Raw genomic sequence first — 17,382 nt, 5'->3', positions numbered from 1 at the left:
TAAGAGAAAAGATTCAATAGGAACCCGAGGGGAAAATTTTTCACTGAGGTGGTGGGTGTATGGAATGAGCTGCCAGAGAAGGCAGTTGAGACAGGTACTATAACAACATTTAAAAGGCATTTAGACAGGTACATAGATAGAATATGGGCCAAACATGAGCAGGTGGCACTGGTGGGGCATCTTGGTCAACATGGGCATTGGGCCGAAAGGTCTGTTTCCATGCGTATGACTATGGCATCTGCTGAACGTTTAATCCTGTTTCTCTCCCCACAGGTCCTGTCTGACCCACTGAGTTTTGTTATTCCTACATTTCTCATTTTAATGACCATGTTTCCAATTTCAACTTGGTGTCTAATCCTGCACAAAACCTGACCTCATTATTTTAACTGTATTCGGTGTGGAAATAAAAATGAAAAATTGTGGAAATATTCAGCACATCAGGCAGCACCTGTGTAGAATAAAATATTGGTTGAATTTGGTCAAATGGTTTGTTCCTGTCCTGTCCAAATCTATGTAAAGGTTTCAGCTTCATGGTTTTCTGGGACGACAGATGGCACAATGGGCTAAGTGTTCGGCTGGCGACCGGAAGGTAGCCGGTTCGAATCCCGCTTGGAGTGCATACTGTCATTGTGTCCTTGGGCAAGACACTTCACCCACCTTTGCCTGTGTGTGAGTGATTGGTGGTGGTCGGAGGGGCCGTAGGCGCAGAATGGCAGCCACGCTTCTGTCAGTCTGCCCCGGGGCAGCTGTGGCTACAGAAGTAGCTTACCACCACCGAGTGTGACTGAGGAGTGAATGAATAATGTGATGTAAAGCGCCTTGAGTATTAGAAAGGCGCTATATAAATCCCATCCATTATTATTATTATTATTATTATGGTTTTTCATTAAAGCACATTCTTAAAGCATATTTACAGCATGGATAGGATGGTTACTCAATAACTTTGGCAACCATTTAACAAAAGTAACACACCAATCAAGAACTCCATTGAACACAATTAATTTAATGTATGAATATGTCCCACGATACTTGAAAGAAATATGCCAAACAAGATTTTACAGTTGATCAACGATGCCTACAGCTTGTAACGAAGCTGTGTAGATGTGTATCTTAAAGGAGAGATAAAAGAGATGGGAAGTCAGAACTTGAGGGAATTCTGCAGTTTAGGAGCTCAGTGTGGCGGTCAATGGTGGAGAAGTTAATTCAAGAATCACCAAGTATCCAGAATTCAAAGGTAGACATTCCAAAGGGTTGAAAAACTTTAGAGATAGAAATGAACAAGCCATTGGAGATAGATACAAAATGGTGGAGTAACTCAGCGGGTCAGGAAGCATCTCTGGTGAAAATGGATAGGTCATATTACCAATCGTGACCCTTCTTCAGACTGTAAGGAGAACCTGGAGATCCAGTCGGCCTTGGACTGAGCGCGTGTTCAGCAAAAAGGTCGCAGAGTCCACACTTGATCTCACTGATGTACAGGAGTACACATCAGGAACACCGGATGCAATAGATTTAATTAGAGTAGGTACCATGCCCTCCATAATGTTTAGGACAAAGACCCATCATTTATTTATTTACCTCTGTACTCCACAATTTGAGAGTTGTAATAGAAAAAAACCACGTGGTTAAAGTGCACATTGTCAGATTTTATTAAAGGCCATTTTTATACATTTTGGTTTCACCATGTAGAAATTACAGCTGTGTTTATACATAGTCCCCCCCCCCCGCCCCCGCCCCCCCCCCCCCCCCATTTCAGGGCACCATAGTGTTTGGGACACATGGCTTCACAGGTGTTCGTGATTGCTCAGGTGTGTTTAATTGCCTCCTTAATGCAGGTATAAGAGAGCTCTCAGCACCAAGTCTTTCCTCCAGTCTTTCCATCACCTTTGGAAACTTTTATTGCTGTTTATCAACATGAGGATCAAAGTTGTGCCAATGAAAGTCAAAGAAGCCATTATGAGACTGCGAAACAAGAATAAAACTGTTAGAGACATCAGCCAAACCTCAGGCTTACCAATATCAACTGTTTAGAACATCAGTAAGAAGAAAGAGAGCACTGGTGAGCTTACTAATCGCAAAGGGACTGGCAGGCTAAGGAAGACCTCCACAGCTGATGACAGAAGAATTCTCTCTATAATAAAGAAAAATCTCCAAACACCTGTCCGCCAGATCAGAAACATTCTTCAGGAGTCAGGTGTGGATTTATCAATGACCACTGTGCACAGAAGACTTCATGAACAGAAATACAGAGGCTACACTGTAAGATGCAAACCACTGGTTAGCCGCAAACATAGGATGGCCAGGTTACAGTTTGCCAAGAAGTAAAAAGAGCAACCACAGTTCTGGAAAAAGGTCTTGTGGACAGATGAGACAAAGATTAACATATATCAGAGTGATGGCAAGAGCAAAGTATGGAGGAGAGAAGGAACTGCCCAAGATCCAAAGCATACCACCTCATCTGTGAAACACGGTGGTGGGGGTGTTATGGCCTGGACATGTATGGCTGCTGAAGATACTGGCTCACGTACCTTCATAGATGATACAACTGCTGATTGTAGTGGCATAATGAATTCTGAAGTGTATAAACACATCCTATCTGCTCAAGATCAAACAAATGCCTCAAACCTCATTGGCTGATGGTTCATTCTACAGCAAGACAATGATCCCAAACATACTGCTAAAGCAACAAAGGAGTTTTTCAAAGCTAAAAAATGGTAAATTCTTGAGTGGCCAAGTTAATCACCCGATCTGAACCCAATTGAGCATGCCTTTTATATGCTGAAGAGAAAACTGAAGGGGACTAGCCCCCAAAACAAGCATGCTAAAGATGGCTGTAATACAGGCCTGGCAGAGCATCACCAGAGAAGACACCCAGCAACTGATAATGTCCATGAATCGCAGACTTCAAGCAGACAATGCATGCAAAGGATATGCAACAAAATACTAAACATGACTACTTTCATTGACATGACATTGCTGTGTCCTAAACATTATGGTGCCCTAAAATGGGGGGGCGGCAATTAAACACACCTGAGCAATCACGGACACCTGTGAAGCCATGTGTCCCAAACATTATGGTGCCCTGTGGACTATGTATAAACACAGCTGTAATTTCTACATGGTGAAACCAAAATGTATAAAAATGGCATTTATTAAAATCTGACAATGTGCACTTTAACCACGTGATTTTTTCTATTACAAATCTCAAATTGTGGAGTACAGGCAAATAAATGATGGGTCTTTGTCCCAAACATTATGGAGGCACTATACATGTGAACCTGTCCACATTAAACGATTGGACGTATTTAAAATCAATTATGAAACAATGTTTCGACTGACATGCACAGAACCAGGGGTCACAGCCTCATAATAATGAGCCAGCTATGCAAAACAAAGATGAAAAGAAATCTTCATTGAAGGGTGGCAAATCTTTGGAATTTACCAACCATCTGAGCTGCAGAGATAATCTCCAATTTATTAGAAACAAACTTCAGTAAGGCACTTGACAAGATTCTGCCTGGTAGGCCTCTTGTGAAGGTTAGATCGCATGCGATCCTGGGATCCATGGAAGGAAGGTGATGGTGGGAGGTTGTGTTTGGACTGGAGGCCTACAACTAGTGGTGTGCCTCAGGGATCGGTGCTGGGCCCATTGCTGTTTGTGATTTATATCAATGATTTGGAGGAGAACTCAGAAAGCATGATTAGTACATTTGAAGATGACACTGTTTCCATGCTCTCTAACTATGAGTTGATATTTAGATTTAAGAAAAGCAAGTGGTATGATGTTAGATCAAGAAAACTATGCTGAACTAAATGATCGACCATCAGTTTAGTGAATGTCACTGCAAATGCAAAGTGCAAAAAAGCAATGAACTCTCAATGTGCAATCAGTAGTGTTGTGGAAGCTCATCCACCCATCATCCTCCCTGCAAGTCTGGTTCCACATGCCACCTACCAGCCTCAGCCTTAACCCCCCCCCCCCCCTGCACTCTTCAGTCCTGATGCAGGGTCTCGGCCCGGAACATTGAGAACCCCTTTGCCTCCACAGGCGCTGTCTGATTTACTGCATTCTTTCAGAAATGTTTTTTTTGTTCTAGATTCCAGCATCTGCAGTTGCCTCTCAAAAAATCCCCCTCCCTCCGCCTTGAAAAATATGCCATAAAATTTTTGCACCAGCTGCCTTAGCTGGCTCCAATTGACTATTGCATACCATAAGGAAAACTGCATCCATTCTATCCAAGTCAAAATGTGTGGATTGCATGTGCTGGATCTCAGATGAAGGCAGAGTCAGGTAGATACAGCATAGAAAATGCCCTTGGGCTATCTTGGCTGTAATGACCATCTAACACCCATTTTTATATTAATACTATCCTAACCAATTCTATTATCTCCACATTGTCTTTAACTAATTCTCCATCCCGAATATTCTACTACTGGGGACAATTTAAAGTGTTTAAAGAACCTACAATTCTGCACATCAGTGGGTTGTGGGAGTAAATAACAATACTGGGTGCCCTATCAGCTGGAAAGCCCATGAGGTCACAAGGTGAGTGCACAAACTCCACACAGGCAGCACTGCAAATCAGTGGGGCTGCGAGGCAGCAGGTCCAGTGTTAAAACCAAGGCCCTGACTGTTCTCTCAAGTGGATACAAAGAATAATGTGGGACAACTCCAAAGTCCAAGCATGTATCTGCAATGTTTAGCCCATAATCAACATTTAAAAAATTTGCTGATCATCATATTGCTGCTTGTCAGCTTAGGTTCCACAAAGTGACTGCAGTGTTTCCTTCATCAGAATTTTGAAAACATTTCCACTGACTGTAAAATACTGTGGGATGGCCTGGCATAGTAGTAAAAGGGACAAAATGCTGGAGCAACTCAGCTGGTCAAGCAGCATCCCTGAAAACATGGATAGGTGACGTTTCGGGTCGGAACCCTACTTCAGAAACGTTGCCTATCCATGTTTTCTAGTGATGCTGCCTGACCCAGAGTTACTCCAGCATTTTGTGTCTATATTTGGTATAAACCAACATCTGCAGTTCTGTGTTATTATATAGTATAGACACTATACATATAGAGTAGAAGATTTACCAACTGTAGAGTAATTTAATTATGAGGTATTCTGAGACACAATTCTATTCAAACATCTCATTTCAAATCACAGTACAGTTCTTTACCAAAGGAGGAAATGATCCTAATAAAAGAGAAGGTTAACCATGTTCCGCCATTACCAAGAAACACCTAAGAACAGATTCATCATAATAATCAAGATTATGGCACGGTGGCGGAACGGTAGAGTTGCTGCCTTACAGCGCCAAAGTCTCGGGTTCGATCCCGACTACAGGTGGTCTGTACAGTTTGTATGTTCTCCCCGTGACCGTGTGGACTTCCCCCGAATGGTCTGGTTTCCTCCCACACTCCCAAGAAGTGCAAGTTTGTAGGTTAATTGGCTTCAGTAAAGATTGTAAATTGTCCCTAGTATATAGGAGAGTGCTAGTGTACAGCGATCACTGGTCCTCTTTGGACAAAGGCCTGTTTCCATGCTGCATCTCTAAACTAATCTAATACTGAAAAGAATGAGTATGTTTCTAGTATGGGTGGAGCATCAGCAAGAAAGCTTGATCATCCAACTTTTTTTCTTGGCAGATGAATTGATCAAGTGAAACAATTGGGACTATTTATTTAAGATTTTTTTAAACTAAACATTTCCAGTGGCAATCATGCCCACTTGCCAGGATTCTTTAGATATCTTCATTCCCACATACTTAAAATCAGTGTACCTGAATCACCATTTAATTTAGCAAGGTAATCACTTGCATTCAGTTTTAGCCGTTAAAGTAACTGATTTTACCATTAATCAAGTTTCAAGAGTGCTTATTTGTCATATGCACCGGATATAAACCGGAACAATGAAATTCCTACGAGCTGGAGCTTTACAGGCACCTTAGAGGCAACAATAAAACAATAAATCATTTGAAGTAAGTTAAACCAAAGTCCGCAGTGGTTCGGTAGTGTTGTGCAAGGCGGCTTTAAGAGCCTGACAGTTAATGGGAAGAGTGTAGGAAGATTCTGCACATGCTGGTTTAAACCGAAGATAGACATAAAAAGCTGGAATAACTTAGCGGGACAGACAGCTCTCTGGAGAGAAGGAATGGGTGACCTTTCGGGTCAAGACCCTTCTTCAGACTGGACCCGAGTCTAGGCCAAGTCAATAGACAATATGACAATAGACAATAGGTGCAGGAGTAGGCCATTCGGCCCTTCGAGCCAGCCATTCAATGTGATCATGGCTGATCATCCCCAATCAGTACCCAGTTTCTGCCTTCTCCCCATATCCCCTGACTCCGCTATTTTTAAGAGCCCTATCTAGCTCTCTTGAAAGCATCCAGAGAACCTGCCTCCACCGCCCTCTGAGACACTCCAAGTCATTCCTTCTCTCTAGAGATTCTGCGTGCCCCGCAGAGTTACTCCAGCTTTTTGTGTCTATCTTCATTTAATGGGAAGAAACAATTTCTGAACCTGGAGGTTCTCATGCTCCTGTATCTTCTTCCAATGGCCAAGGTGGTGTAGGTCTTTGATATTAGTTGCCCAGTTGAGACAGCACCTTCTGTAGATCTCTTTGATGGTGGGTGGTGAAAGCTGCAAATATATGCTTTTACTAGCCTATCAGGCAGTGCATACCAGCAGATAGACACAAAATGCTGGAGTAACTAAGCAGGTGAGGCAGCAACTCTGGAGAAAAAAATTGGGGACGTTTCGGGTTGAGATCCTTCTTCAGACTGCGAGTACATACCAGTGCTTGCAAAATAATGCAGTGTGCCATTACATATCTGGTCCTTCTGGCATCACCACAACTTACAAAACACTCCACTATGTTAGATTCAGAGGTCTACTCTGTCTGTATCCTTCATCGGGTTTTGATCAATGGCTCACCTTATTTTTCTGCTTTAAACATCTTCCCTTTTTCTGCACGATAATCTCATCGGTTATTCAGCATGGTTTTGAAGAAGTGTTAGAAGGGTTCTGACTTGAAACGTCACCTCTCCATGTTCTCCAGAGATGCTGCCTAGCGTAACTCTAGCACTGTCTTTTTGTTTTTGCAAACCAGCATCTGCAGTTCCTTGTGTCTTCAACATGGAATTATTAAGGAGATTGATTGTGTCTGAACAACAATAGAATTTTTCAAAGCAGCAACTTCAGTAAGGCCTTTTTGAGAAGGTCCTAAAAAGTTTAAACCCAAGGGACCCAGGGCAAATAAGATCCAAAATTGGCATGGTAACAGGAGGCAATGGACAATGGTGGATGGCTGATTTTGTGATTGGAAGCCTGTGACTAGTGGTTTACCACAGGGATCTGTGCAGGTACTCTCAGTGTTAGTTGTACATATTAACAATTTGGATTTGAACAGTAATGTTCTTAATAGTGAGAATAGGCTACGGCACGATATTGATCAGTTGGTAACATGGCCAGACCAGTTACAAATGGGGTATTATTCTGATTAGTACAAGGTGATGCACTTTGGGAGGACTACGTACCAACAGAGTGGGAACTTGGGAATACTGAAGTACAGAGGCACCTCAGTGTACGTCAAAGATCCTGAAGGTGGCAGCATGTGCAAGAAAGCACATGGGATTATTATATTCTGTGCCCCACCTAACAAAGGTAAAATTAGGGAGATTATGTTACAACTTTACAAACATTGGTTAGGCAACAGCTAGATGCTGCATACAGGTCTGGTCACCAAACTTGGATGTGATTGCACAGCTAAGGGAGTAGTGGAGATTCGCTAGGAAGTTGAAATAGGGTCGTAGCAGATGAGTCTAGGTTAAGCAGAAGAGGGAGCAGGCTGGAGGCGAGCAGTCTGAAGAAGGGTCTCGACCCAAAATGTCACCTATCCATGTTCTCCATGGTTGCTGCCTGATCTGCTGAGTTACTCCAGAATTTAGTGATCTTCACTAGGATGTTGCCTAGAATTGGGTATTTCAGTTATGAAGAGTGGCTGGATTGTCTGTTTGTTTTCCTTGGAGTAGAGGCAGCTAAGGCACTTGATAGAGGTTTACCAAATTATCAGGGGTATAGATATGAAGGTAGTAGGAAACATTTCCCCATTTCTAAAACTAAAGCGTAAGAGACGCCCATTTCCTCCAAATACAAGGCGTAGCTATGGGCACGCGCATGGGCCCAAGCTCTGCCTGCCTCTTTATAGGGTACGTCGAACAATCTTTGTTCGAGGCGTACCATGGCCCTATCCCCGAACTCTACCTCCGCTACATCGACGACTGCATTGGTGCTACCTCCTGCACCCATACACAACTCACTGACTTCATCCATTTCGCCATTAACTTCCATCCGGCACTCAAATACACCTGGACCATTTCCGACATTTCCCTAGCATTTCTAGACCTCACTATCTCCATCGCAGGTGATAGACTACTGACCGACATCCATTATAAACCTACCGACTCCCATGGCTATCTGGACTACACTTCTTCCCACCCTGCTTCCTGTAAGGACACCATCCCCTGCTCCCAATTCCTCCGTCTACGCAGCATCTGCACCCAGGAAGAGGTGTTCCACACCAGGGCATCGGAGATGTCCTCATTCTTCAGGAAACGGGGGTTCCCCTCTTCTACTATAGATGAGGCTCTCACCAGGGTCTCTTCTATACCCCATAACTCTGCTCTCACTCCCCATCCTCCCACTCGTAACATGGGCAGAGTACTCACCTTCCACCTTACCAGCCATCACATACAACAAATAATCCTCCAACATTTTTGCCACCTCCAACGGGATCCCACCACTGGCCACATCTTCCCATCTCCTCCCGTCTGCTTTCTGCAGAGACCTCACTCTGTAACTCTCTGGTCAATTCGTCCCTTCCCACCCAAACCACCCCCTTTCCTGGCACTTTCCCTTGCAACCGCATGAAATGCTACACTTGTCGCTTTACCTCCCTTGATTCCATTCAAGAATCCAAGCAGTCTTTCCAGGTGCGGCAGAGATTCATCTGCACCTCCTCCAACCTCACCTATTGCATCCGCTGCTTCTAGGTGTCAGCTGCTCTACATCGGTGAGACCAAGCGTAGGCTTGGCGATCGCTTCGCCCAACACCTCCGCTCGGTTCGCACTAACCAACCTGATCTCCCGGTGGCTCAGCACTTCAACTGCCCCTCCCATTCCGAATCCGACCTTTCTGTCCTGGGCTTCCTCCGTGGCCAGAGGCCCACCGCAAATTGAAGGAGCAGCACCTCATATTTCGCTTGGCAGTTTATACCCCAGCGATACGAACATTGACTTCTCTAATTTCAGATAGTCCTGGCTCTCTCCTCCCCTTCCCAGCTCTCCCTCAGCCCACTGTCTCCGTCTCTTCCTTTCTTCTTCCCGCCCCCCCCCCCACCCACCCTCACATCAGTCTGAAGAAGGGTCTCGACCCGAAACGTTGCCTATTTCCTTCGCTCCATAGATGCTGCCTCACCTGCTGAGTTTCTCCAGCATTTTTGTCTACCTTAGAATCTGAGGAAGTCGGTGTTCATCCAGGTGGCAATGGAATCTGAAATGCACTGCTTGAGTGAGTGGTGAAGGCAGGTACTCTCACAACATTGTGGGATCTAGGCAAGCACTTGAATTATAGTCCTTCATGGGATGAAAGAAATCCTCTCCACTATTTACTCCACAAATCTGATTGATTTTTTTTGAAGACTTGAGCAAAGAGGTTGATGAGGGCAGAGCTGTAGATGTTGTGTACATGGACTTCAATAAGGCATTCGACAAGGTTCCACGTGGTAGGCTGCTCTGGAAGGTTAGATCTCATGGGATCCAAGGAGAGATAGCTGAATGGATAGCAAATTGGCTCCATGGAAGAAAGCAGAGGGTGATGGTGGAAGGTTGCTTCTCAGAACGGAGGCCTGTGACTAGTGGTGTGCCTCAGGGTTCGGTACTGGGCCCGGTACTGTTTGTCATCTACATCTAAATGATTTGGATGAGTTTCGTAGTTTTTTTTAAGTTTTTTTTGCACAATCTGCAAGCATTGCCACTTTTCATTTCACTGCACATCTCGTATGCTTACGTGACAAATAGACTTGACTACAGGGCAAGATTAGCAAGTTTGCTGATGGTACAAAAGTAAGTGGTTTTACAGATAGTGAAGATGCTTGTGAACGATTGCAGCAGGATCTGGATCGATTGGCCAGGTGGGCAGAGGAATGATTGATGGAATTTAATCCAGTGAAATGTGAGGTGTTGCATTTTGGGACCTAGCAAGGGCAGAGCTCAGTAAATGGTAGGCCTCTGGGTAGTGTTGTAGAGCAGAGGGATCTAGGAGTACAGGTGCATGGTTCCTTGAAGGTCGAGTCACAGGTAGATAAGGTGGTCAAAAAGGCTTTTGGCACTTTGGCCTTCATCAGTCAGAGTATTGAGGATAGAAGTTGGGAGGTCATGTTGCAGTTATATAAGACGTTGGTGAGTGCATTTAAAATATTGTGTTCAGTTCTGGGCACCATGATATAGGAAAGGTATTGTCAAGCTTGAAAGGGTTCAGGAAAGATTTACGAGGATGTTGCCAGGACTAGAGGGTGGGAGCTATAGGGAGAGATTGAGTAGGCTGGGTCTCTATTCCATGGAGCGTAGGAGGATGAGGGGAGATCTTATAGAGGTATGCAAAAGCATGAGAGGAATAGATCGGGTAGATGCAGAGTCTTTTACCCAGAGTAGGGGAATCAAGGACCAGGGGACATAGGTTCAAGGTGAAGGGGAAAGGATTTAATAGGAATCCGAGGGGTAAGTTCTTCACACAGAGGGTGGTGGGTGTATGGAACAAGCTGCCGGAGGAGGTAGTTGAGGCTGGGACTATCCCATCGTTTAAGAAACAGATGGACAGGTACATGGATAGGACAGGTTTGGAGGGATATGGACCATGCGCAGACAAGTGGGACTAGGGTAGCTGGGACATTGTTGGCCGGTGTGGGCGAGTTGGGCTGAAGGTCCTGTTTCCACACTGTACCACTCAATGACTCCATGACTCTATTCCTTCAAGAAATTACATTAAATCTGTGGCCACTGGCTTCGATCTGTTAAAATAAATAATTTCTATTTAATTCCCTCATGTATGCCAAGTAAGTCCCTCTCTATTCCAAAGCAACCTTTCCTCATTTCCCTAGTTCTATCAACATTCTCACAGATCTGCTGAACCCTCTAATGAAACCATGCACTTGCCCTAATGTGGAGAAGCATGCATTGTACTCTAGCGTCGCCTACTTAATTGTGTTTACAAGTCTAACAGTTTTCCTACTCTTGTATTTAATGCTACAATCAACAAAGTATCGCAATTATCAACTGACCAAGCAACTTAGTGGGATCTGTCGTCATGCACTCTCTCTACATTTCTCTTTCCAACTTTGTGCTGACTTGCCTTATTTGGACTGTACAAATGCCATCTTGCACACTTGACAGGAAATACCTCATTTTGTCACTTTTCTTATTACTAATTTAAACTGTCTTCCTCACTATATGTGACTTAGACACACTAGATTAGTGAAAGGCCCAGATAGAGTGGATGTGGAGGATGTTTCTACCAGTGGGAGAGTCTAGGACCAGAAGACATAGCCTCAGAATAAAAAGATGCACCTTTAAAAAGATGAGGAGGAATTTCTTTAGTCAGAGGGTGGTGAATCTGTGGATTTCATTGCCACAGGCCCATGGGGGCCAAGTCAATGGGTATTTAAGGTCGAGATTGACAGATTCTTGATTAGTACGGGTGTCAGGGGTTATGGGGAGAAGGCAGGAGAATGGGGTTGTGAGGGAAAGATAGCTCAACCATGATTGAATGGCAGATTTGGGCTGAATGGTCTACTTCTGATCATATGACATTAACTTAAATGAAATAGCACAATGGAAATAGCCATATATAATTGAAATAAATTACAAAATCAACCAATGTGTCAATACCTGTCCAGCCCTGCTGTTAATATTCTTCTACTTACATTGACTTTGTTTTCAGTAACAGAACCTATTTTGGTCCTAACTTTAGATTCCTGGATACTTTACCTATCTATCACATCTTCCACGAGGGCTTGGTTAAAAGATTTATTTAAAATTCATTAAGATGTTAAATCATACCTCAGTTTAGCAAAGTTGGTGTATCCTCCACTGAAAACCTTTCACTGCTTTTCACTTTTTCAAAAGCTTTTCACTGTACTTCGGTACACGTGACAATAAACTAAACTGTAACCTTTGCACAAATACACAAAATCAAATTGAATCACAACCCCTTCCTGCCCGCTTTCATTTCCAAACAATGTTTAACATGCTCTTCTCTGATAAACTTGCACATGAAGCTGAAGCATTCCTGAATGAAGTTTTAACAATTCTGCCTCTGCACCTTTTATGCTGATGTTATTCCTATCCCTCAATGTTATTGTGCTTTGATTAAAAATGTGGGCACCAGGATGATGCAACTGTATCTTTTCTTTGTTCTTGGTTCAACATATGGCTTCATTTGATAATCTTTGCAGTATAGTATATGAGATTTACAAGAGATAATGTCTCGAGATCGGAAATAATGGGATACATTAAATAATTCCTCGATCAGTACTCAAGGAAGAAACGGAGGAACGGAATTTTAAAACAAGTGAAAATCTAAAAATCTGCAGATGCTGGAAAGTTGAAAAAATATAAATGCTGTGAAATAGTGTCAGTCATACGGCGTGGAGACAGACCCATCATCCCAATTTGCCCACGCTGTCTAACATGCCCCACCTAGTCCCACCTGCCTAAGCTTGACACATATCCCTCTAAACCTATCCCATCCATGGTAGACAAAAGTGCTGGAGAAACTCAGCGGGTGCAGCAGCATCTATGGATCGAAAGAAATAGGCAACGTTTCGGGCCGAAACCCTTCTTCAAACTGATGTAGGGTGGGGGGAGTGGGGCGGGGAGAAGAAAGGAAAAAGGAGGAGGAGCCCGAGGGCTGAGGGAGAGCTAGGAAGGGGAGGAGACAGCAAAGGCTAACGGAATTGGGAGAATTCAATGTTTATACCACTAGGGTGCAGACTGCCCAAGTGGAATTTCCGGTGGTCCTCACTCTGGCCATGGAGAAGGCCCAGGACAGAGGTCGGATACGGAATGGGAGAGGGAGTTAAAGTGCTGAGCCACCGGGAGGTCAGGTTGGTTAATGCGGACCGAGCGGAGGTGTTCGGCAAAACGATCGCCAAGCCTACGCTTGATCTCACCGATGTAGATCAGCTGACATCTAGAGCAACGGTTGCAATAGATGAGGTTGGAGGGGATGCCGGTGAATCTCTGTCGCACCTGTAACGACTGCTTGGGTCCTTGAATGGAGTCGAGGGGGAAGGTAAAGGAACAAGTGTTGCATCTCTTGCGGTTGCAAGGGAAAGTGCCCGGGGAGGGGGTGGTGCGGAAGGGAAGGGAAGAATTGACAAGGGAGTTACGGAGGGAGCGGTCTTTGCGGAAAGCAGACGGGGGGGGGGGGGGGGAGATGGGAAAATGTGGCAAGTGGTGGGGTCACGTTGGAGGTGGCGAAACTGATGGCGAATATTTGTTGTATGTGGAGAACTTCTTCAAAGTAGGCATACCTTGAGGAGATTTTGCAGTGGAGTAGACAAAGTGTTTAAGAAGGAACTGCAGATGCTGGAAAATCTCATCCATGTACCTGTCTAAATGTTTCTTAAACGTTGCGATAGTACCCGACTCAACTACTTCCTCTAGCACCTCGTTCCATATACCCACCATTCCTTTGTTTAAAAAAGTTACCCCTCAGGTTCCTATTAAATCTTTACCCCTCACGTTAAACCTATGTCCTCTGGTACTCGACTCCACTACTCAGGGCAAGAGACTATGCGCGTTTACTTCAATCTATTCATCGCATGATTTTGTACACCTCTAGAAGATCACCCCTCATCATCCTACGCTCCAAGGAATAGTCCTAGCCTGCTCAACCGCTCTCAATAGCTCAGGCCCATGAGTCCCGACAACATCCTCGTAAATCTTCTCTGCACCCTTTCCAGCTCAATACTCAGCAGGCTCATTCGAAAGAAAATGAGCTACAATTTCAGGTCAAAGAGCCTTCATCAGAACTGCGAAAACACGTTAGTCTACGTAGTAAAGGAGATGGGAAAGGGCAATGGGTGAACAAAGGGAATGTCTGTGACAAGTGAAATAATGCAACAGTTAAGCAGCAGTTTAATATTTTAGATCTATTATTGTGCTGTGAGGAAGGGTTAACCGATAATCTAGTACTTAAGTGACCAATGGACAACAACAATAGCTTTATATAAAGATTGAAAGTGACTTAATTCAAAGTGGAGTTTTAAATCTGAATATTCCAAAATATGGAAGCAGTTGGAGCCGGCTACAGCTGACTGGGAAGATACAATAAAAATAACAGTGCATATTCAATTTGCCAACATTTAAATAATTGATGCATGGTTAACAAGCAACATATATTCCTTTAGGGCAAAAATGAAATGAGAAAAGTGGGAGATTACGTGGCTATTAATTGAAGTTCAAGACAACATTAGAGACAAGGAACTGCAGATGCTGGGAATCTTGAGCAAAACACAAAGTTCTGAAGTCATTCAGTGGGTTAAGACCAATGTGTGCGTCTTGCTTATGAAAACATTGGATCAATTTGCTAAAAAAAACAGTAAGCTGAACGATTGGAAAGATTTTAGAATTGAACAGAAGAGGACCAACGCATAAGGAGTAAAAGGCCAAGCTAGCAAGGTTTCTACATTAAAAAGGAAATCATTAACTCAACTTTTCAGATGTCCCCTATAAACTGAACAATGAATAAAGAAACATTGGAGAAAATAAATACAGCGACCCCACCCCCCGAAACGGTGTCAAACTACATGTCCAGAGTGAATGTGTGTGCTGCAATTTTGTCGCCTTTTGCGTGCTGAATTTTCACCGCTTTTCGTGTGCACAGATTTCGTTGCTTTTCGCATCCTGAAATTACGTCGCTTCTTATTTCTTAGAAATTAGTTTTCATAAAAATGTATTATTGGAAAGTACTGGGACTGAAAGATGATAAATTTCCACAGCTGATAACCTGCATTGATTGCTATGAATTCTATTCCATATATTCTAGAACAACTTCCATTGATTGGAAAGTAGTAAATGTAACCACATCATTTAAGAAAGACAAGAGATGGAAAAGAGAAGAAAAGAACAGCTTTACACCGGCTGCAGGAACATCATTATTAAGGAAGGTATAAAAGAGCACTGAGGAATAGAAAATTAAGAGCAATGGTTTCAACATGGTTATCAGAGAGTAACTATGGGAATGTCAGGTGAATGGTATACTGGAGTATCTTCAGAAGGCCTTCACGGTGGTACATCGGTAGAGTTGCTGCCAGTACGGAGTTATGTGTCATTAAGAGTAATATACCAATGAGGATTTAAGGAGAAAGAGGGCCAATTTCAGGACAGGAAGCTGTGTCTGTGGGGTGCTTTTGAGTGTGGGTGCCTTGGTTGTTCATAAAGACGTATATCAATAACTTACCTGAATAAATTATCATGAGCAATATGTCCAAATTGAGCATGAAATAATAGCTGGCAGCTGCTGCCTGAGCTGTTAAAATGGCTACTCAAGAACTTGAAGCTGAATGCTCCTCACATGGAAGGATTGGTTTCTTGTGGCCCCATATGTGCTGTTTTCAGGCTCATTCGCTTCTTCATTACTGTCATTAGATTGCACAACAAAGAATGGCAGAGTGGTGCAGCTGATAGAGCTGTTGCCTCATAGCACCTGACCTCAGCTGCTGACTTTGTGAAGTTTGCACATTCTCCCCAAATCAAATTCCTCATATGTTGCAAAACATACTTGGCTAATAGTATGATTATGATAACTATGTGAGTTTCCTCCCACATCCCAAAGGCATGTGTAGTTGTAGGTTAATCAGCCTGTAAAATTCCTCCAAATGTGTCTGGGGTGGATGTGAAAGTCGGATAATGTAAAAATAGTGTGAACGGGTAATCGATGGTCAATGCTGAAGGGCCTGTTTCCATGCTGTATCTCCCAAACTAAAATGGAACAAAAACACATGCCCCCCCCCCCCCCAAATTCCAATAAATTCCAGCTTTGCCCATCTCTTTGCTGAGAGAAGTTCCTCAAGGCCTGAGCCGGGATATTCCATTGGTGCTTCATTTCCCTTTGGTTCACCAACCAGGCTATACATTTTGTTGTTGCTGGGTAGCAATCAGAGTTGCACAGTCTCCACATCCCTTGCAGGGTTCTTGGGCTGTTTTCAGCCTTGCCCGCATCCTCCAGGTCAAGGTATTTATTCTGGGATAACATTTGTGTTTAGTTTAGATTAAAGATGCAGCATGGAAACAGGCCCTTCGGCCTACCAACCAGCAACCACTGTACACTAGTTTTACCCTACACACTAGGGACAATTTTACAGGAATTTTACAGAAACCAATTAACCTATAAACTTGCACATCTTTGGAATGTGGGAGGAAACCGGAGCACGCAGAGGAAACCCACGCGGTCACAGGGAGAACGTGCAAACTCCACACAGACAGCACCCATAGCCAGGATTGAACCCGGTTCTCTGGCGCTGTAAGGCAGGAACTCATCTGGAGGGCCTGTAAGCAGACTGGCTGCAGGAGGGAGTCCACTGCCTCGACGGGGGAATGGGCCGCTGGAGGCACTGTAGCTGCCTGGGGGTTCAGCTATACTGGGCGCCGCTCCAAGAGACCAGGTGTGTGGACCGCAGGCAGCCTGTAGCCGTAGAGGGCAGCACGGCTAGGGCAGCACGGCTACGCTGCCAGGACAACAGACCATGGTCAGATCAAGATCCCTGCACTTACAACAACTGGGACTTGAAAATGGTGCCACACTGGCAACTCCTTATTCTGTCTCAGTGTACTACTGCTATACACGTGTACTGTGCTTATGTACCGAAGTGTATACTAAAATGAATTTCACTGTACCTCGGTACGCGTGACAAATGAAGTACCATACCATGCCACCCTTTAACATTTTCCATCAGGTACATGAATGATAACAAAGAAAGTGATAGAAATAAAATGTTCCTACCTTTAAATTTGATATCAAGACCACTAAACTCGAGCTCTACTCCTTGAAGAGCTTCACCTAAAGTCTCATGATAATGGTTAATAGTCTTTTTCTTCCCTGCACAAAAGGGCAGGGAAAAGTACTTGTATGTCTCTTGCCGGTTATGGTATGGTCCAACAGTATTCATCCACAAGACGACTTCTTCTTTATCTGCATACTGAAAAAAAATGAGAACATTAAAATGACAAGCAGTTCAGTTGCAACTATGTAGGTTTCTGCAATTCAGCCAGCATGAGATAACAAAGTAAAGATTTTAAATAAAGCATCCTAAATTTTCAAA

General features: G+C 43.8%; 1 protein-coding gene across 1 annotated transcript in view; it reads right to left on the bottom strand.

Annotated features, from left to right (window-relative positions):
* The window catches only part of tm9sf3 (transmembrane 9 superfamily member 3), a 78,996-nt gene that overhangs the window by 45,550 nt on the left and 16,064 nt on the right, over positions 1-17,382 (bottom strand). Inside the window, exon 2 of the mRNA XM_033012867.1 lies at positions 17,064-17,259. Within this exon, the coding sequence (XP_032868758.1) occupies positions 17,064-17,259 (196 nt within the window). The remainder of the gene's footprint in view (positions 1-17,063; positions 17,260-17,382) is intronic.

Source organism: Amblyraja radiata, chromosome 37 (assembly GCF_010909765.2).
Source record: "Amblyraja radiata isolate CabotCenter1 chromosome 37, sAmbRad1.1.pri, whole genome shotgun sequence".
NCBI lineage: Eukaryota > Metazoa > Chordata > Chondrichthyes > Rajiformes > Rajidae > Amblyraja > Amblyraja radiata.
Note: the sequence above shows the minus strand (reverse complement) of the source record. Positions and strands in the feature narration are given on the sequence as shown.